The 21,903-nt window shown below is 43.1% G+C and overlaps 1 protein-coding gene across 7 annotated transcripts in view; it reads right to left on the reverse strand.

Annotated features, from left to right (window-relative positions):
* Positions 1-21,903, reverse strand: part of CACNA2D4 (calcium voltage-gated channel auxiliary subunit alpha2delta 4) — a 577,533-nt gene that overhangs the window by 342,929 nt on the left and 212,701 nt on the right. For all 7 annotated transcript variants that reach the window (XM_033951433.1, XM_033951432.1, XM_033951431.1 and 4 more), the window contains 3 exons: positions 20,522-20,583; positions 13,559-13,626; positions 5,800-5,845 (listed from right to left, as the gene is read on the reverse strand). In XM_033951433.1, the coding sequence (XP_033807324.1) occupies positions 5,800-5,845; positions 13,559-13,626; positions 20,522-20,583 (176 nt within the window). The remainder of the gene's footprint in view (positions 1-5,799; positions 5,846-13,558; positions 13,627-20,521; positions 20,584-21,903) is intronic.

Genomic DNA, 21,903 nt, shown 5'->3' on the forward strand with positions numbered 1-21,903 from the left:
TGGACGCCGGAGAGTCACTGGACGTGGTATATTTAGACTTCAGTAAAGCATTTGAAAGCGTCCCTCATCAAAGATTACTGAACAAGCTGAAATCGATAGGATTAGGAGACATTCTAACTACATGGGTTGGGGATTGGCTGAGCGGTAGACTTCAGAAGGTGGTGGTGGTGAACGGTACCCCATCCGAAGCGTCGGACGTGATCAGTGGAGTGCCGCAGGGATCGGTCCTGGGCCCAATTCTATTCAACATATTCATAAGAGATATGACGCAAGGACTTAGAGGAAGGGTATCACTGTTCGCTGACGATGCCAAACTTTGCAATATAGTAGGCAGATGCTTATTACCTGATAATATGACACACGACCTACTGCTGCTGGAGCAATGGTCAAATACTTGGCAGCTGGGCTTCAATGCTAAAAAATGTAAGATAATGCACTTGGGGCAAGAGAAACCCACATAGAACTTATGTTCTAAATGGTGAGACCTTGGTTAGGACCACGGAGGAACGCGATCTAGGAGTGATCATTAGCGAGGACATGAAAGTTGCCATTCAAGTGGAGAAGGCTTCCTCCAGGGCAAGACAAATGATGGGGTGTATCCGCAGAAGTTTCGTCAGCAGGAGACCTGAAGTTATGATGCCGTTGTACAGAGCCATGGTGAGGCCTCACTTAGAGTAATGTGTTCAGTTTTGGAGACCACACTACCGAAAGGACGTGCTGAGGATCGAGTCGGTTCAGAGAATGGCCACCAGGATGGTCATGGGGCTCAAGGATCTCACGTATGAAGAAAGACTAAAGAAATTGCGGCTGTACTCACTTGAGGAAAGAATAGAACAGGGAGATATGATTGAAACGTATAAGTACATCACGGGACGCATCGAGTCAGAAGATGATATCTTCGGGCTCGTGGGACCCTCGACCACCAGAGGGCATCCGCTGAAAATCAGGGGAGGGAAGTTTCATGGCGACTCCAGGAAGTACTTCTTCACCGAAAGAGTGGTGGATCATTGGAACAGACTCCCACTCCAGGTGATAAAGGCCAGCAGCGTGACAGATTTTAAGAAAAAATGGGATACTCACGTGGGATCTTTAAGGAAGTAAATTCAGGGGGGGGGATATCTGGAATGGGCAGACTTGGTGGGCTATAGCCCTTTTCTGCCACTTTTTTCTATGTTTCTACATTATAGAAATCTCAGTTTTACACAAACTTCTTTGTGTCTTCAAGGTTTGCATTTCTTCAGAAATCTGCTCTTCCTTCTTTATTTGCCAATCGAATACTAGATGCATGAGAGACACTGTTTTATTTTGCTCCAGTATATATGCTCTGGAAACAGAATTTACAGATTTGGAAAGTGTTTCTCTAACAACTTATTAGAAGAACTTTCTTCCCATAAATGGTAGCAAGGAGACGGGTAATTCATGCCATCCATCATTCATGCCTGAGCTATTCTAGCCTCACAATTTGGGAATCCCTGACTTAGCCTCATCAGATTCTGGGAAAAAAAAAACCCCACCTTTCTCCTGTGCTTCTTCTCTTCACACAATTCTTAAAGTGAGTGAGGCTACGGAGAAGGGCTTTGTGAACCTGTTCGAGTGACTCCCACAAACAGAGCAGCAAATGCTAAAACAGTGACATTGCGACCGCTGTCCTGATAACTACCTGGATACAGTTAAGAACATAAGAATTGCCTCTGCCGGGTCAGACCAGGGGTCCATCGCGCCCAGCAGTCCGCTCCCGCGGCGGCCCTCCAGGTCCTTGACCTGTAAGTTCCCTCCACCTGAATTGTTTATGCCCTAATCCTGAAGTACCATGTAAAGTACCCCTCTATCTATACCCTGTAATCCCTTTCTCCTTCAAGAAGTCATCCAAGCCCTTTTTGAAACCCATTATTGTACTTTGTCCTATCACCTCTCCTGGAAGCACATTCCAGGTGTCCACCACCCTCTGAGTGAAGAAGTAATTCCGAGCATTCGTTTTGAATCTGTCTCCTTTCAGTTTTTCTGAGTGCCCTCTTGTTTTTGATGTCCCTGCTAGCCTGAAGAATCTGTCCCGCTCTACCTTATCTATACCTTTCATGATTTTATAGGTCTCTATCATGTCCCCTCTAAGTCTCCGTTTTTCCAGGGTGAAGAGCCCCAGCCTCTCCAGCCTTTCGGTATAAGCAAGGTTTTCCATGCCCTTAATCATTTTTGTTGCTTTTCTCTGGACCCTCTGGAGCATCACCATATCCTTCTTAAGGTGCGGCGACCAGTATTGGACACAGTACTCCAGATGCGGGCGCACCATCGCTAGATACAGCGGCAGGATAACTTCCCTCGTTCTGGTGGTGATGCCTTTTTTGATAATACCCAACATTTTGTTCGCCTTTTTTGAGGCCGCTGCACATTGTGCCGCTGGCTTCATCGTTGTGTCCACCAATATCCCCAAGTCTTTTTCAAGGTTGCCTTTCCCCAATACCCTCCCTCCCATCGTATAGCTGTAGTTAGAATTGTATTTTTGCTCTCCTGTCTTTATCCGGAGAGTGGTCTGAAAAACCACTGTTATCCAGATGAGTTGCAGCTCTGTATTCATTCTCGATAGTGCCAAGACAGTCTATAAGCAGATTCAGGGGGAAGTTATCAATCTGGGCTACCATTAAGACTGGTTATTTTACCACCAATTCATGCTGGTTTTAGTACAGGTCCCATTTCATACAATGAGACCTAATTACTAATAGCCACAGTTAAGAGCAAAATAACTGATCTTAAATGTAGCCCATGTCGATAATTCCCTCCTCTGTAGCACTGTTTGTGTTGTTTAGCGTAAGTCTATGTATGATATGATAGGCGTCTATAAAATATTGAATGGTGTGGAATGGGTAGACCTGAATCACTTGTTTACTCTTTCCAAAAATGCAGGTTTCAGCAGTGGCCTTCACCATGGGCCATCAGATTCTTCAATAGAAAGTAAAATGAACACGATTGGAAACAATCTTCTGCCAATGTAGTGATGATTCTACATGAGGCTGTTATAAAATGATAAATCAGTGATAATAGTGTGAGCTCTTTTCCAACCGAGCGTGCATGCGTGATGATTTGTGCACGAATGCATTCTTTGCACATACCCATACATTTTTAAGTTGCACATCAGTGCACAATTGAATTGCCAATTATTGGCACCAGTTCATAAATTAACACCTCATAATTGATGCTAATTGCACTAATTAAAGGTTATGCAAGCAACTTGGGAAGTGCAATTCTATAAAATGTATGCACCAGCTGCAGTGAATGAATTTGAAAAGAGGGCGGGGCCAGGAGGCAGATCTCGGGCATTCCTGAAAGTAATGTGCATTGTTACAGAATATGCTCAATCCGTGTACAACTTAGCTGCAGGCATTTAGGTTTGGTTTTATCTGGCCTACACAGATGTGCCTAAGTTATACAACACACACAGGCGCTATGTTTGCCTTGTAGAATTGCATTAAGAGCAGAGCTGTACTAGTCTGTACTGATTTCTTTGGGCGCCATATATAGAATCGGGGGGGGGGGGGGAGGTGGAGGGGAGATAGTGTGCACTTGTAATGATATTTAATCCAGGACAATAAAACCCCATTTGACTGTTGACCCCAACGTATCACAGATAGTCACATGGCATTGACTGATGGCAAGACCATGCTTAATTGTGGATCTGAGTTCATAGCTTTTCACGGGGTGGAGGGGCATTTTAATATGACATCCATTTTCGAAACAGAAAAGCGTCTTTTTGTTTCAAAAACAGCCATTTCTCAGACGTGCTTCTCCTCAGTTCATTTACCTTTTTGTGAATCATTAAAAAAAGAAAAAAAAAGAAAATCGCACAAAAGAAACCATTGGGATGTAGGAGGGGCCAGCATTTTTAGTAGACTGGCTACCTAGACATCCCAGCAGAGAAATGGGGGGCCTTAGTAGCCATCCCTAGATTTAATGCATCCCTTAGTGATATTGTGCCATCGATTGGAGTGCTTGTTTTAATATTAATGACCTCATTTTAATACTAATGAGGTCATTTGCATGGGAGAGTTGGAGAATGTACGAACACATGGAAAAGCATTTGGTGAGCCATTGTGTACATTGGTCAAACTGGTTTAGCGAGGATCGTTAGGCCCAGATGCACTAAACTCACTGATCATCTATTTCCTTAGATTACTCCCAAGTGTTTCTCCTTTCACCTTCATCCTACACCCCCTCATTCCAGAGTTTCCTTTCAACCAAAAGAACTCGTCTCTTGTGCATTTATGCTATGGAGGTATTTCTAAATGTTTCTTCTTTGTGCATGTTCAAAAGGCCCTCTAGAAAATGAATTCAGAATACGTATTTGCTATTCACCTCAAGTTCAGCATCAAAATCATCTAAGCTGGGTTCACTAAGATTTTTCCTCACAGACACAGAATAGAAGTAAAGTCTTAGCAAATCAGGCTCTAAGAACCAGACTAAAGTCATCGTGCATTTAAGGATGGCACTAAACCATCATTAAATGCACATATGTTTCCTGCCAATTCTCAAAACAGCTCACCACGGTCTTTCCCTTGCTTTCTAGCAGACTCTGTTCTATGCAAATGTAGTACAACGAAGTCATTAATATTAAAAAAGTAGTACAAGATCATTAACATTAAAATGACCTCTCCATGTGATTCTCAAAAAGTAACACCCCTTCATTTATGAGGAATTGGGGCCAATATTTACCGGCAGGGTCTGAGCTACCATAGTTTTACTTTCCTGTCAGTGCCTGAGCCCTGATTAGCTCAGGCAATGATAGGAAAATAAAGAAGTTCAGACACGCCACTGAAAATGAATGGCCCCCGATTCTCTCCCCTTCTGTGGAGCCCCAAAAGAAGTCTGGTGGTCTAGTGGCTCCCGACTGATACTCCCTGAGCCCCATGTGGAAGAACAGCAATAGGGATGTCCATACCTTGTTAAGAAGGCCGGCAGGAGGAATGCTCAGTCCTTCTAGCTAGCAGGCCCGCCTCTTCAAAATGGTGGGCCTTCCCCTTCCCGTTGCATCCTGAAATGCACTGTGAGAGGCCTAAGGCCCTGATTGGTCCAGGCATCTAAGATTCCTCCCCCTAGTGGCCTTAGACACTTGGGCCAATCAGGTCCTTAGGCCCCTCCCAGTAGGATGCACTGGGAAGGAGAAGACCCGCCATTTTGAAGAGATGGGCTTGCCGGCCAGAGGGACTAAGCATCCCTCTTGCCGGCCTTCTTAACAGGGTTTAGGGGTGGGAGACTGCACTAGACCACCAGGATGGAAGAACCTTTCAGCAGGAGTGAGTGGGCATCCCTTCTGCCTATCTTTGGTACAGGGGGTGGGAGTGATGGCATGGGAGGTGGCGAGCTTACCAATAGGAGGGAGTAGGCATCCCTCCTGTCGATCTAATGTAATGATAGAGGAATAGGGGGCTCATCCTGTGGTGATGGGGGTGGGTGGAAGGGGGCTAACCTCAGGGGCGGATAGAAAAGACGAATTGGGAGCTCTCTCTGCCAGCTGAGCCGATCGCGACTGGGAGAGCAGCAGACGTGGACATAGGTTTTTGTGCTTTATAAAATTTTTCACAGGAGGGAGGAGCTGTGCTTAGCATTTGCACAGTTCATCCCTCTTTTACCAGTGATTCTCTGCACAAATGGCATGCATATAATTTGCATGCTATTGTGCTGAGAATCGCCAGTAAAACAAAAATTGCTCCTACCATGGTATTTTTTTTTTTTTTCCATGGTGTCAGAGCTTAGAGAATCTGGTTCTAAGTCTTTTAATAATTGCCTCAGCTCTTCCTTGAGGAAACTTACCATTCATTGGCCAATGTCAGCTCTGGCTGCAGCAGGTCATGCAGGCCTACAAGTAAAAGAATAAGGAATTGTCTTATCAGTCCACAAGTCCGAAGAAGAGAGGAACTACAGGGGACAAGAGATGGAAAAAGGAGTTAAAGAAAAGATGAAGGTGAGAGAGTAAAAAAATACATATTAGAGTGTGATGAGAAGAGACAGTAAAAAGAAGAGGAATGTATCTGAATGCAGGGGAATTCTATATATGGCATTGAACATTAAGCTCTAATTCTGTGCTAACCTGGTGCTACACAATATTCTATAAAGGGATTGTTATATAATACAGTTCAGGGCTGATTTTTTGGACACTAAATTTTGAGCAGCACTTACCCCCTTACAGCTGAATTCAGTAATTCTCAAAGGTTGTCTAAAGTTAGGTGCTGAAATGATGTGCGCTAAGCCTAACTTAGGAATTTATGCTAGCTCAATGGCAGGCAGTGAGATGCGTAATTGCTAGTATTCTATATCCCCACGTGTAATACCTCTAACCCACCCCTGCCCCTCCCAGATCTATGCCACCCCCTTGCAATTGCATTTTATGGATTTTGGCCCAGATTCTAAAATCAGGTGCATAGATTGGCACGTCTAGTTGATCTAGACACCTAACTTAATTATGTAAAAAGCTTAACTGGTTCTGACAGTTGGCAATTAACAACTTTTAATTGTTGTTAATTGCGTGCAATTGGATGGTAGACGCCTAACTTGGTAGGGGCCTAGTCCAAGGCGCTTACCGAAAAGAAGGCATGGATAGGGGGGAGGAGCGTGGACGTGTTTTAGATGTAGGCACCTAACTTAAGAGCCGGTATTTAGGCCAAGACATCCCTGGCATAAATATGGTGCACCTAAGGTTAGGATGCCTACTGATACCTAAGACCACTTTAGGCACCGCTAGGCACAATTCTAAGAATACCTAACTTTTATAAAATCATGCCTAAGCACCACACTATTCAGTGCCCCAAGTTTTGGGCACCATTTATAAAATTGGGCCAATTTGTGTATACAATTTATAGAATACTGACTAATGGCAGTTGCACAAGTAATTGCTAATTACTGCCAATTGGCATTAATTACAGTCAATTATTGCCCATTAACATAAATTAACAGCTAATCATTAAATTGTTATGCACATAACTCCCGTTATTCTGTAATTTGCTTGCACAATATTGTACACTAAATGTAAAGTGTGCGCACAATTTTATAGAATCAGGGGCAGTGGTGTAGTGAGGATGAGAGGCGCCCAGGGGCAGTAGCACCTCTCCCTGCCCTCTTCTCCACCCCCCACCCCTATATGCTCCTTCTCCATTCCCCACTGCCGCGCACACTGCTTCCCTTCTCCCATATCGCTGTAACGTTCCTGGTGTGAACGAGCAGCAACCCCCAACCTGCTGTCACGCCTGCATGGGCTCTTCCTCTGACATCACTTCCTAGTCATGGGTCCAGGAAGTGATGTCAGAAGAAGAGCTGATACAGATGCGACAGCAGGTTGAGAGTTGCTGCTCACTCACTCTAGGAACGTTACAGAGGTATGGGGAAAGGGAAGCGGCGTGCGCATGCAGCAGTGGGGGGGGCAGGGAAAGAGTGGGAGGGTGGAGAGGAGGACGGGTGCCATAGCCCTACCAAGATGGCGCTTAGGGCGGACTGCCCCCCTTGCCCCTCCCCCCTTACAATGCCATTGATCAGGGGGGCAAAAGGGCTATTCTAAAAGTGCATCTATACTGAGGCACATCTGATTTCCTTTATCAGAATACTAGTATAATATGTAAAATATGTGCCTATAATTTTGGCGAAAGCTCTTATGTCAGCCATAGGGCTGAAACACATGCATAAATTAATCCCACACTTTATGAGGACAGTGCGACCACCCACCCTCCTGCTCAGACTCCACCCATTTGTATACTCACCTTCCAACAATGCTCTAGAGCAGGGGTAGGGGAACTCCGGTCCTCGAGAGCTGTATTCCAGTCGGGTTTTCAGGATTTCCCCAATGAATATGCATTGAAAGCAGTGCATGCAAATAGATCTCATGCATATTCATAGGGGAAATCCTGAAAACCCGACTGGAATACGGCTCTCAAGGACCGGAGTTCCCTTCCCCTGCTCTAGAGCATTTAGGCACTTTTGGTGGAATTACGCTTAGCTGGAATTTTGGTATTTAAGCATGTGTTTGTGAACATATATGCAAATAAACAGTAAACATTTAGATTAATAGAAATCAAATGTATACGCTTCTCAAGAATTTTATTCACCACATAAAATAAGTATAAATAGAAAATAACAAATACATAAATAATTAACTCTCCCCTCCCCTTTTTCACAAAAGAGGTTTTTAGCGTTGGCCCCAGCGGTAACAATTCCGACGTTCATAGAATTTTTATGAGCGTCGGAGTTGTTACCACCGTGGCTAGCGCTATAAACTCTGCTCCGGTTTTGTAAAAGGGAGGCTAAAAGCCTGACATGGCCAGGTTTCGCCCTTACAACTGGTGGTAAGCGAAGTTTTTACCATTATTAGGTGATATTTATTGGCCAACACCTTTTGATTTGGACAACCTCTGAGGCAGCCCTTGTAAGAGTGAAACATGGCTGGGTTAGGCTTTAATTATTTATGCATTTATTATTTTATATTTATACTTATTTCACATGGTGACACATAATTATACGGTTGATTTCTATCTATCTATTTATTTGGCTTATCCTGGATTTTGTGGATCAACCAACTGCAGTGGTGTACCTAGCATATGTGACACCCGGGGCCCATCATTTTTTGACCCCTCCCCCCATCTGTACGAAAGCCACATGTCACACATGAGTACCTAGGAAAAGGCAGCATCTTACATACTGCAGTGAGCAGTACATCAATACACCCATTGTAAAACTAAATAAGCCAGACTAGTACAGATCAATCCTAACAAAAAACCATGTCTTTCGAAAACACAGAACACAGAAAACACCTTCGCCTACTATGGAATATGTAATCCAGGGCCGCCTTCAGAAATTTCTGGGCCCCTTACTGAGCAATCCTATTGGGCCCCCTTCCCCCCCCTGACGCCCCCCCCCCCCTGCTTCCATGGGCCGAATACACATACTTTTCTGCTAATGCTCCACCTAAGCTAGTCCCGTAAAATCTTCTCACGTCCATTGGGTGATTTGGCATAGAGGAGATATTCATAAAAAGAACGTCCGTCAAGATCTTTACTCATAGACTGTGCCATTTGCTTTAAATCATCTTCCATCATTAATCCAAATTGCACAATTCTTTCTCTGTCTTTGTCCTGAATGGCATCTGGCCACATTGCTGGATCCTTCCAGTCAATAAATTTATGAGCAGGCGCGGAGAACGCATTTTTAAACAAATGTAGTTTATCCTTGTACTCCTTATGTAATTTTAATCATCTATGGATATGTTTGTATGTTTATTGTTCAAATGGTTTTATTTATTTCCCCAAATTTATTTTTGTTATACGCATTGAAAATATTTGATATTGCGTTTAAATCAAAATCTCAATAAACTTGAAACTTGAAACGAGTGCCCGTGAGATTGTGGGAGTGTTAAATACTCAAAACTTAGAAGAATAACAATTTACTTAAAGTTTTTGCTACGCCAGCTTTCTGGTATCTTTACATACAGTGGCGTACGTAGCATATGTAACACTCGGGGCCCAACATTTTTTGGCACCCCCCTCCCCATCTGTAAGAAAAACATGATTTTTAGTAACAAATCACATGTCACACATGAGTACCTAGGAAAAGGCAGCATCTTACATATTGCAGTGAGCAATACATCAATACACCCATTGTAAAACTAAACAAGCCAGACCAATCAATCCTACACCGTCAATCCTAACAGAAAACCATGTCTTTCGAACACACAGAACACAGAAAACAGAAAACACCTTCGCCTAGTATGGAATATGTCATCACAAACTAACCCCTCACTCTTTTACAAAACTGTAGTGTGGATTTTAGCCACAGTGGTAACAGCCCTGACGCTCATAGAATTCTGAGCATCAGAGCTGCTACCACCACGGCTGGCGCTAAAAAACGCTCCACAGTTTTGTAAAAGGGGGGATAAAATAGAAATACACAGTTTCAATGCTCTAGCTCAGAGGTGCCCAAACTTTTTGAGCTTGTGAGCTACTTTAAAATGACCAAGTCAAAATGATCTACCAACAATAAAATTAAAAAACACAAAGCACACTATACGCTGAGAAAATGTTAATTATCATTCCTATTCTGGGTTTTTTTCAAAGAGGTCAAGGCAGATGACTCAATGCATTGTCATCTCAGTAACAACCATACAAAAATAGACAAATATACCCTCCATCCTTTTTATTAAACCACAATAGCAGTTTTTAGTGCAGGAAATGCCCTGCGCTGCTCTTGACGCTCATAGGCTCCCTGCGCTAAAAACCACTATTGCAGTTTAGTAAAAGGGGACCATATTGTAAAATATAGACAGCAGATATAAATTCAGAACTGTGCATAGTAAGTGAAGGGAAGTTTTTGTCTCTGGGAATTTACCCAGTTAACTATTAAGTTATTTGGGCAAATTCCTTTGAAAACTGTGGTAATACTGCCTCCACTTTGCTAAATTTAAAATAAAATCATTTTTCCTACCTTGTCTGGTGATTTCTGGTTGCACTTTCTTCTTCTGACTGTGCATCCAATCTTTCTTCCCTTCTATCAGCCTGTATGCTTTCTCTCCTCCACACCTCATTCCCTCCCCCAACTTTTTCTTCCTCTCTCCCTGACCTTTCTTTCTGTTTCTCTTCTTTCCTTCTGTTTCCCTGCCTGCCCCCTTTCTTTCTTTCTCCCTGCCGTTCCCCAAGCCACTGCCACTGCCGCTGCCATCGGGGAACAGGACCCACCAATAGATAACAGGCCCCGAGGCCGACGCCGACGCATGGTCTCCCTGCTTCGGGCCAATCAGTCTTCCCCTCCCCGACGTCAATTCTGCCTTCGGAGAGGAAGTTCCGCCCAGCCAGGCAGCGATTGGCTGGCCCGAACTTCCTCTCCGACTGCAGAATTGACGTCGGGGAGAGGAAGACTGATAGGTCCGATAGATTAGATCGCCAAGACAAAGTGAGTCCTGGGTGATCGACTCACTTTGCCTTGGCGAGCTACTGGCGCCCCTGCCTTAGAACACTGCCTAGGACCCTGGGGGAGCCCGGGCCCCCTGTCAGCTCCGGGCCCCTGAATGCAGGACTGGTAGTACTGCCCTGATGGCGGCCTTGATGTAATCACAAACTAACCCCTCCCTCTTTTACAAAACTGTAGTGTGGATTTTAGTCACGGTGGTAACAGCTCTGACGCTCATAGAATTCTGAGCATCAGAGCTGCTACCACCACGGCTGGCGCTAAAAAACACTCCACAGTTTTGTAAAAGGGGGGGGGGGGGAGATAAAATAGAAATACATAGACAAAGGTTAAATTGAACCAGTAAGAAGCTGGTCTCTGTATACAGTGCACCACAGAAACAGTGACACATGTCTCCTAAAGCAATAAATAAATACCTTTGTCTTCTGTGGTTTCTGCTTTCCTCATCTTCTTGTAACTCTCTTCCTTCCATCCACTGTCTGCCGTCTCTCTTCCCCTATATGGCATCTTCTCTCCTTCTATGCCCCTTCCAGAAACTGTATGCCTCCCCCTTCCATCTCTCCTTTCACCCCCATTGGTCTGGCATCTCTCTCCTCCCCTTCCCTCTCCCACACCTCTCCTGTGCAATCCCTTTCCCTTTTTTCCCTCATTTTCTTTTTCAATTTATTTTCTGCATCTGTCTAGATTACGTTCTTACTACCCTCTCATTAATGTCCTTTTTTACTGTCTACCTAAAGCTTGCCACCTCTTTCCCTCACCCCTCCAGTGTTTCCCTAACTCAATCCTTTTCTCCCCATCATGTGCCCTCCTTTTATTTATCCCCTCCTTCCATCATGTACCCTCTTTCTCCAACCCTTCCATCTAGTACCTTCTCTCTCTGTCCACTTCCATCCAGCGTCTGCTCCACTCTTTCTCTCCTCCCATTTTCTTCCTGCATTTGCTCACTTATCTCTCCCATCTGCACTTCCATCCAGCATAGGCTCCCCACTACCATCCAATGTCTGCCCTTTCTCTCGCCATCCACCCCTCTTCAATCAGCATCAGCCCCCTTTCTTTCCCTCCAATATCCTTCCCCCTTATGTCTCTCCCCTTTCTCTGTACATCAATTCTATCAGCACCACTCTTCCATACCACCCTGCCCACTTTATTTCCCTCTACCACTCTTCCATTCCAACAATCTTATTCCTTTCTCTCCCTTCATTCAGCAAGGTCCCACAATGACTGTAGCTGCCGGCTGCCAGTCCACCCCACTCCGACGTAATTGCTCTGGAGTGGACTCAGTCAGCAGCCGCATGACTTGACTGCTGGCTCTGCTCCGGAAGAAGTAAGTTACGTCGGAGGGGGTGGACCCGGCAGACGCAGGGAGTTGTGGTAAAATCCTGCAATGACTGCGTCTGCCGGGTCCACCCCTTCCGACGTAACTTACTTCTTCCGGAGCAGAGCCGGCAGATGAGTCATCACAGGACCTTCCTGCACCTCAGTGCAGCTGCCAACTCTGCTGCAGATAAAGTAAGTCAGAGGTAACATGACCATTTATTTTTTTCATCAAAAGGGGACATCTATTAATTGACTGTGTATCCTTTCTTTCTTTCTGTACTCAGGCCCAACAATTGTCCCTTCCTATTCCCTCCCTCCTTCCTTCCCATGTCCTTAGTGCCCCCAGTGCCTCCTTCCTGTGTACATAATGCCCCCAGTGCCTCCTTCCTGTATCCATGGTGCCCCCAGTGCCTCCTTCCTGTGTCCATGGTGCCCCCAGTGCCTCCTTCACGTGTCCATGGTGCCCCCAGTGCCCCTTCCTGTGTGCATAGTACCCCAATGCCTCCTTCCTGTGTCCTTAGTGCCCCCAGTGCCTCCTTCCTGTGTCCATAGTGCCCCCAGTGCCCCGTCCTGTGTCCATAGTGCCCCCAGTGCCTCCTTCCTGTGTCCATAGTGCCCCCAGTGTCTCCTTCCCGTGTCTTTAGTGCCCCCAGTGCCTCCTTCCCGTGTCCATAGTGCCCCCAGTGCCTCCTTCCTGTGTCCATGGTGCCCCCAGTGCCTCCTTCCTGTGTCCATGGTGCCCCCAGTGCCTCCTTCCCGTGTCCTTAGTGCCCCCAGTGCCTCCTTATGCCCCCCCACTGCCTACCAGATTTTCTCCACCCACAAAGCTAGCCTGCCTGTCTGCCTACTATCTCCCTCCCTTCCTGCTGCGCTAAAGCCAGCCAGCTTGCCTGCCTATATCCTGTACTACCTACCGAAAAAAAAAAAAAAAAAGTGCCTCTCCCCTTCCTTTCTCCCGGTCCGCGCCTGCAATCGTACCTCAACAAGAAGTCTTTCCGACGTCAATTCAGACATCTTGTCGGCGGGGGAGGTAGGATTGTAGTGGCATGGCCGGGGGAAAAGAAGGGCTGGAGGACCTGGCCGGCTATGCACCTCCCCAAGCCACTGACCAACTGTCCCTTTGCTTCTTGGTACATGTGTGCATACAGAGCATGTTAGTATTCAGTTCGTTTATGTGTGAATTTGGCAACTAAATGTTGGCACCCACTTTATAGTCCTAAGGGAGAGAAAGAACATGGAAGCTGTTGCCAGTAAGGCAGGTAAGTACCTCCTGCCATCATGCTTAGGCACAACGAACGTTTACTTCACCTACCTTCCTCCACTGATGTATCGCCAATAAGAATGTATTTTCCATGCCCCCTGGACAGCACAACCCCAAGGCTGTAGAGTGAAAAAATAAACAACATAATAACATAGATGACAGCAGATAAAGACCCGAATGGTCCATCCAGTCTGCCCAACCTGATTCAATTTAAATTTTTTACATTTTTTCTTCTTAGCTATTTCTGGGCAAGAATCCAAAGCTCTACCCGGTACTGTGCTTGGGTTCCAACTGCCAAAATCTCTGTCAAAACCTACTCCAGCCCATCTACACCCTCCCAGCCATTGAAGCCCTCTCCAGCCCATCCTCCCCCAAATGGCCATATACAGACACAGACTGTGCAAGTCTGCCCAGTACTGGCCCAGTACTGGCAAAAGAGAGAATGAAATTTTACAGTATGACATTTTAAACCAGCTACAGACCTTTCCTCTGGCACTGGCCTTTCTTCTGCAGTGTCAACTTGTGCAGTCCCTCTGGACTTAAGGAAATTTGATGTTTTATCTGTTGCTCCTATGAATACTGGATGAGCAGGGAGCTGGTTACACATACAGATAAAAAATCTGCATAGCATGGATGGCCACAGCCTGGGAAATTAACTAGTCCATTATTAGAAACTATGTACTACAACTTCCTGCTAACTTCTGCAAATTGCCTTGCACTAAAATGGACACTTGTTGATATCATCAAGTCACTAGGACTCGAACATGAGTCAATGGCACCTAACAAAAAGGACAAAGTTAGATAAAGAGTATGGTTATCCTAGGACAAGCAGACAAACCTCACAGAAACTCCACTCAGCTGTTCCTTTTTTTTGTTCCTTTTGTTTGACTTCGAATGGGATAATTTTCCCATCCTCCAATAATTGATCCAATGTTTTAAGATCCTTTCTTCCCCACACATGGAAGGCCACATCAACCTCACCTGGAGCAAAATTGGGCAAATATATAATAGCTGCCCCCATTAAAAAGATCTTATCTCCTAGACCAGGGGTGTCCAATGTCGGTCCTCGAGGGCCGCAATCCAGTCGGGTTTTCAGGATGTCCCCAATGAATATGCATGAGATCTATGTGCATGCACTGCTTTCAATGCATATTCATTGGGGAAATCCTGAAAACCCGACTGGATTGCGGCCCTCGAGGACCGACATTGGACACCCCTGTCCTAGACATTGCCTAGGTACCTGAACCCACAGTTCAAGAGTATGTTGTATTATAGGATTAGATGTCTTAGCTATGGCAATAAGTTGTGAGAATTGAAACCAAGGTATTGCCAAGAGCGGGGTCATATCCAATATCTCCTGCAACATACCCACCCAAGATAATCCCCTATCCCATTCCAATTAGTTAAATATCGTAATTGGGCTGCTTGATAATAGTATCGAAAATGAGGCACTGCCATTCCTCCAACATTCTGGGTTGGTACATCATCACATGAGAAACCCTTGGAGTCTTATATTGCCAAATACTGTATTGGCAAATATCTTTCGCTCCAATTGGAGAAAAATTTTGCTAGGTAAAGGTATCGGTAAGGCTGAGAAAAGATACAACAATCTTGGAAGCACCACCATCTTAACCGTTTGCACTCTATCTAGCCAAGAGATATTGAGATGTTTCCATCTCTCTATATCTTGCCAAATCTCTTTCAAAAGAGGAGGATAGTTAGCAGCATATAATGATTCCATTTGCTTGGTTACATTAATCTCCAAATATTGCAATGAATGTTGAGCCCATTTAAAAGAATAATTGCTCAAAATCCATCTACGATCTAAATCTGACAGGGTGAGATCCAAGATTTCTGACTTAGACATATTTATCTGAAATCCTGAAATCTGTCCATAAGCTGTCAAAACCTCCATTACAGCTTTCAGCGAGGTGGAAGGGTCTCGTATTTTAAAAAGAATATCATCTGCAAACAATATAATTTTTGTTTCCAATCCACCACAACTTATACCTAAGATATTTGAGGCCTGTCGTACCCATTGTGCAAGAGGTTCCATAGCTAGTTCAAAAAGTACAGGTGATAGAGCACAACCTTGATGGGTCCCCCTCCCCAACGCAAAACAATCGGTATATCCTCCATTGATGTTGATCGAGGCCAAGGGGCCCATATATAACAGCTGAAGCCAATACAGTCAAACCTCGGTTTGCGAGTAACGCGGTTTGCGAGTGTTTTGCAAGACGAGCAAAACACTCAAGCAAACTTTAACTTGCAAAATGAGCATTGACTCGATTAGCGAGTGAGTCCACCCCAAGAACCGGCTTCCCTTCCCTTGCAGCCCACCTCCAAACCCTTTCTCCAGCGGACACCGGATGAGAGGAGCTGGCGGCAGAGAGCAGTAGCACCCGGAACAGGAAGTACTCCTGCAGGGTCGGGTTGCAAATGTTTAAGAACCATAGGGTGGAGCTGGGGGGGGCTGGGGGTGTAAAGGGCACCTCCATGCTATCGGCCTCACTTGGCAGCAGGGCCACAGGGCTGCTCTCCGAGTCTTTCAGCTGCAGCTTGCCGGCTGTGATTCAGAGCTCCCCTCCCACCACACTGCGACTGTTTACAACCACATCTTCTGGCCTCTCTCCCATTGGCCCATGTCACGGACGTGGTGCGTCGGGCTGGCTTCTCCACACAACACGTTAGCCAGACGTTGGAGAGAAGCATGGGAGCTTCCCCCGCTGCCAGATTGGAGCGCTTCTCCTGATGTCACCCTGGTAATTTTGTGCGCCAGGTTTGAATGTTGGCAACACGGTGATGGTAGCCTGAAGATGAGAGTGCTTAAATGTGGAGGCAAGAAACCATCTGCCCACCGCATGAGCGCAGGCAGCTGCTGGGGGTAAGTGGCAGCTTACATTCTTTCCACAGTTGTGGGACAGCTTGGCACCAGAGCCAGGGAGATGGGTTGGCAGCGAAAGAGGCAGGCTTTCTTGAACAATAATGCACAGATGGAGGAGGGAAAGCTGTTCGGCGGCCAGTGGCTGATGCTGTGTTCTCCGGTATGGGTGGATTAGATGCAGAAATCCGAGGTAGATACTGAAAGTTTGCAGGGGAGGGTGAGCTTTTATTTGCAACATAGGCCTGTTTTGGGGATGTGGAACGAATTGTCCGAGTTTCCATTACTTGCTATGGGGAAAGTTGCTTTGATATACGAGCACTTTGGATTACGAGCATGCTCCTGGAACGGATTATGCTCATAAACCAAGGTACCACTGTATAGGAAAGTTCCAGATATTCCCATTTTTTTCTAGTATTTGAAACAGATAGGACCAATAAACCCTATCAAGTGCCTTCTCGGCATCGATGCCCAGAATAAGAGCCGATTCAAGCCCAACAGAAGCTTGATACAGTATATGACAAACTCGGTGAATATTGTCAAAAGTCTGGCATCCCCTAACAAACACGGATTGATCATCAGCCACCAAATGAGGCATATATGTCTGTAAGCGTTTGACTAGAATCTTAGTAAACAATTTATAATCCTCATCTAATGGATCTGTAAGAGGAACAAGATGCCAGATACTGAACTACTAGCCTTTAAACAGGAATTAAGAAAATTGGAAAGGATTTGGCTAAAATCAAACAAACAGGAGGATAAAACAAATTGGAGACATAAATTAAAGAATTATAAACTTTTGATTAAAGAAAAATGTTCAAAACATTATACACAGAAAATAGGTTCATCTAAGATAAATAGTAGAGAAGTGTTTAAGCTAGTTAATAAATTAACAAACAGTACTTTGGTTCTGAAAACTGATAATGAATGTCCACCGCCTCCTGAGACCCTTGCGGAGCTCTTCATAACAAAATCCTTGACTTGAGAGCAACTTTACCACTGTCTACTGCAGGGATCTCAAAGTCCCTCCTTGAGGGCCGCAATCCAGTCGGGTTTTCAGGATTTCTCCAATGAATATGCATTGAAAGCAGTGCATAATCTTAATCCCACTCCTCATGTTCTCTCATTTGGCTCTTTCTTTTCTCTTCAATTGAATAATATTAATTTTGTAACTGTCTCCCTTTCTTTTTTCCTTCCCTTATGTATCTGAGTCTGTCTGTTTTGTCAGTCTGTTTTTATCCCCTTTTAAAGCTGTATAATGAACTCTAGATCTATCTTATACTTTACTGTTACTCACTTAGTATGTAATAAGCGATTTATCAAATTTAAATAAACTTGAAACTTGAATTGGGAAAATCCTGAAAACCCGACTGGATTGTGGCCCTCAAGGAGGGACTTTGAGACCCCTGATCTACTGTTAATCATGTTGACTCTCAATTTAGTCATCTGGAAAATGGTTTAAGAGTGGACATGTTTTGGTATCATTTCCAAATTCCAGATTGGCATCAGTTTTTCAAATTGTTTAACCAATATGTTAAATCAAATTGTTTACTGGACGAATGTCCCTCGATATTATTGAAAATGCATCACTTACTTTTAAAGTGGATTTCCTTAAATGGATTACCTTCTCTCTCACTAAGGGATTGTTCTATGATGAATTGGGTCAAATTCTGATTACCCCTATTCCCAAAGACCAGAAGGTATCAATTGATACAAAATCTAATTTTATGGTTAAAAAAAGGTTTGGATAATTTTCTAAAACAGAAGTCCATAAACCATTGTTAAGATAAGATGGACTTGGGGAAATCCAATGCTTATTCTTAAACATTATAAAATCTGTTTTACTCCTTGGGATCTTGCCAGGTACTTGTGACTTGTATTGGCCACTGTTGGAAACAGGATATGGGCTTGGTGGACCTTTGGTCTGTTCCAGTATGACAACTCTTATATTCTTATGTTTTTTGTGTTTCTACTTATAGCAAAGGACAGTAACTTGTGTTGGACTTGGGGAAATGAAATGGGTTTTTTTCCCCCCAATTCTTTATTCATTTTATAACTTACATCAAGTACATCGATATTGATATTAACATTGTGACATAAATAATTCACTTGAGATTTTACAATTGAACTTTATCAAATTAAATTTATCCCCCTCCCTCCCTTCATTTTATATTTCATAAAATCATTTTCTTCAATAATAAAATCCCCCCTCCCCCTGCCCAATTTTTCATTTGTACTAAAAAGGGGGGAAAAAAAAATATATATATATATATATGTGATTCTTTACAATATTCTGATAATGGCCTCCACACATCCTAAAAATGTATTAAAATTCCCATTTTGAATGGCTAATGTTCTTTCCTTTTTGTAAATATGGCATACTGAATTCCACCCAAAACTAAAGTTCAGTCTATTTCAACTTTTCCAATTATGTGTTATTTGTTGTATGGCAACCCCTGTCAAAATGAGCAATAGTTTATTATTATTAGAGGATATTTGGCTCTTGGCCCTCATTGCCATGCCAAATAATACTGTGTCATATGTTAATGCCACATGATTTTCTAATAAACAATTTATCTGACTCCAAATTGATTTCGAAAATTCCATAATAAATGGACAATAGAATAATAAATAGTCTAAAGTCCCTGCTTCAAGATGACAAATGCCAGCATTTATCAGACTTAGAGCTATCTAATTTTTTTAAACGAACAGGGGGTTCAGAAGGCTCTATGCAACAGGAAAAACCATGTTTGTCTCATAGATGCAGACATTGTACATCTCATCCTCCAAGACCAAATGCGTGGCCACTGAGATGCAGTAATTGGATACTTAATCTCAATGCTCCAAATGTCTCTAAGACCATTCCTTGGTTTTTTATTAATTAATCCAGATATTAATTTGTACCACTGTGTGGCCTGGTGTCCCAGAAAGTCCATCTGAAAACATAAGAACTCTAAACTATATTGATTATTAAGATTTTTCCATTCAGGGAAACCCGCCTGAATGGCCTGCTTCAGTTGCAACCATTTATAACTTTGCGATTTATCAAGACCATATTTATGTTGCAACTGTGAAAAATCAAGCAGTTTACCATTAGATATAACATCTTCTAAAGTACGTATTCCTGCTATTATCCAATGCTTCCAGATGACCTTAAATCCGCCAATTTGGATCTTGGAGTTAAGCCATATAGTTTGATTTGTAGAATTTTGTATTGGAATAGGTGTTAAATTATTAATAAATCATGAAATGTGTTTTTTTTTTAGGATAAGCAGCATAAACTCTGTTTTGCTCTCTTAGGATCTTGCCAAGTACTTGGACTTAGATTGGTCACTAATGGAAACAGGATACTGGGCTTGATGGACCTACAGTTTGTCCCAATATGGCAATGTTATGGTCTTAAGAAGCCTGAAACCCACTCAGCTGGATTTTTCAGGAAACCAGAACTATAGACTGAGAAATATTTTAAAAGTATTAATCCAGTGGTGTATCTTGCATATGTAACACCTGGACTGATCCCCCTCTTCTATATGAAAAACATGATATTTAGTAATAATCCACAAGTTGCAAAACAAGAGTGTACCTAGGGAAAGGCAGCAACTTACACACTGCAATGAGCACTAGTACAATTAAACAAGTCAGATTAGTATAGATCATTCCTTCACAGTCAATGCTAACAGAAAACCATGTCTTTTTCATACACACAGAACACAGATACACCCTCACCCAGTATGGAATAAGTAATTACAAACTAAAAGTAGAAATATGTAGACAAAGGTTAAACTGAACCACCAAGAAGCCAGACTCTGCATACAATGCAACACTATAGAAACAGAAAACAATGCAACACTAGCAGAAAGCAGGCACCCATATTTTATTATACAAAAGGTTCCAAATAGGCATGTCCATGGCGCCTAAAGTTACGTGGCCATTTATAGATTTACCCTTTTTTACAGTGCATCCCTGTTGAAGTTTATGCTACTTACCTAAGACCTTCTCCCTAGTGCCAGTAGACCTGTGGCAGGATAGGTCACAGCTTGATAAGATATCGGACTGAAGGACAACTAGATTAGTAAGTGACTAAAATGACAGGCCATGACAGATTGGTGAACTGAACCGAAGTAAATCCATACCTGAAAGGTGTGCCAGTGATGGATGTGAAGAAATAATCATTGGTCAGGAACAAGACTCGTTTCTGAAATAAGAAACCAGAAATGGGCCTGATATTAAAAAAAAAGCTAAGCCCATAAATTGGTGCCATAGATTCAACCAAACATAGAAGACAATGGGGACCTTTTACTAAAGCGCACTAAGCAGTTAACACATTGGATCATTATTCAATTAAACTGTGGGCACAATTGGACACATGTCCAAATTTTCACACACAATTTTGAGTAACATTTATAGAATTTGGAGGAAAGCAACAATTACACTCGGAAAAACAAAAAAAAACCATTATATTGTTCACTGATTAAGCAAGAGAATTTAGGACCTGCCAAAAGTCCGTAAGTCAGTTTGCTTGCATTTTGGCCACACATTCTATTCTATTCCAAGATTTTATATACCGCCAGTATCAAAAGTTTAAGAGCAGTTCACATTCAAAGACAATATCAGCTTAATAATAAGTTTTACAAATAATCACAGATTACAACAATCCAAAATAAAAAAAAAAACCTGAATAAAACTTCATTTAAGAATCACTAATTAAAAAAAAAAGATGAAGAAAAGCTTCCAAAAAGTTACAGAAGCCAGAACTTATGAAAAAAGTGAAGAACTGGGCTATTATCCCCAATGCTTACCCCACCCCCCTCTTACAAAACAATGATAGTGGTTTTTAGCACAGGCCGGCAAGCTGAATGTTCTGCGCTGCTCTCAACACTCATAGGAACTCTATGAGGGTCGGGAGCAGCTCAGAGCATTCAGTATGCTGGCCTGCACTAAAAACCGCTATCACGGTTTTATAAAAGAGGGGAGGGGGGGTTAATGGTCTAAGTTTTGCCACAAATAAAAATGTAATCCTCCCTTGCCCTAAAAAAGTAACATAAGCATTTGCTCCCCTTCCAAGCTAAAATTTTAAAATATTAGCAAATAAGTCACAGCAAACAACAGGGATAAAGGAAAACAACAAAGACCAGAGATGTCCACATAAGTTTAATGAAGATTATTCAAATACAGTACAGAGATTAAATATAATTTAATTTTGAACATTTCTATTCTGCTTAGCCTTATGATTCAAGGGAGATCACAAATAATATTCCAGCTGCACACATAACAATTGCTATAAATCTCGTTATAGAATAATACTTCTGCATTAATCATAATAACTCAAGTTACATATAGAACATTAAGAGGGGCATTTTCAAAAAAACATTTAAGTCCAAAAAGAAACCATCCTGCTCATTATGTCCAAAAAGATTATCCATCACATAGCCATAATCAAACAGGAAAAATGTCTAGATATCCTGTTTGGCTATGGCTGAGAGATGTTTTTACAAGAAAATTTCCAAAATGAAGC

Source organism: Geotrypetes seraphini, chromosome 7, assembly GCF_902459505.1.
Source record: "Geotrypetes seraphini chromosome 7, aGeoSer1.1, whole genome shotgun sequence".
NCBI classification, from domain to species: domain Eukaryota; kingdom Metazoa; phylum Chordata; class Amphibia; order Gymnophiona; family Dermophiidae; genus Geotrypetes; species Geotrypetes seraphini.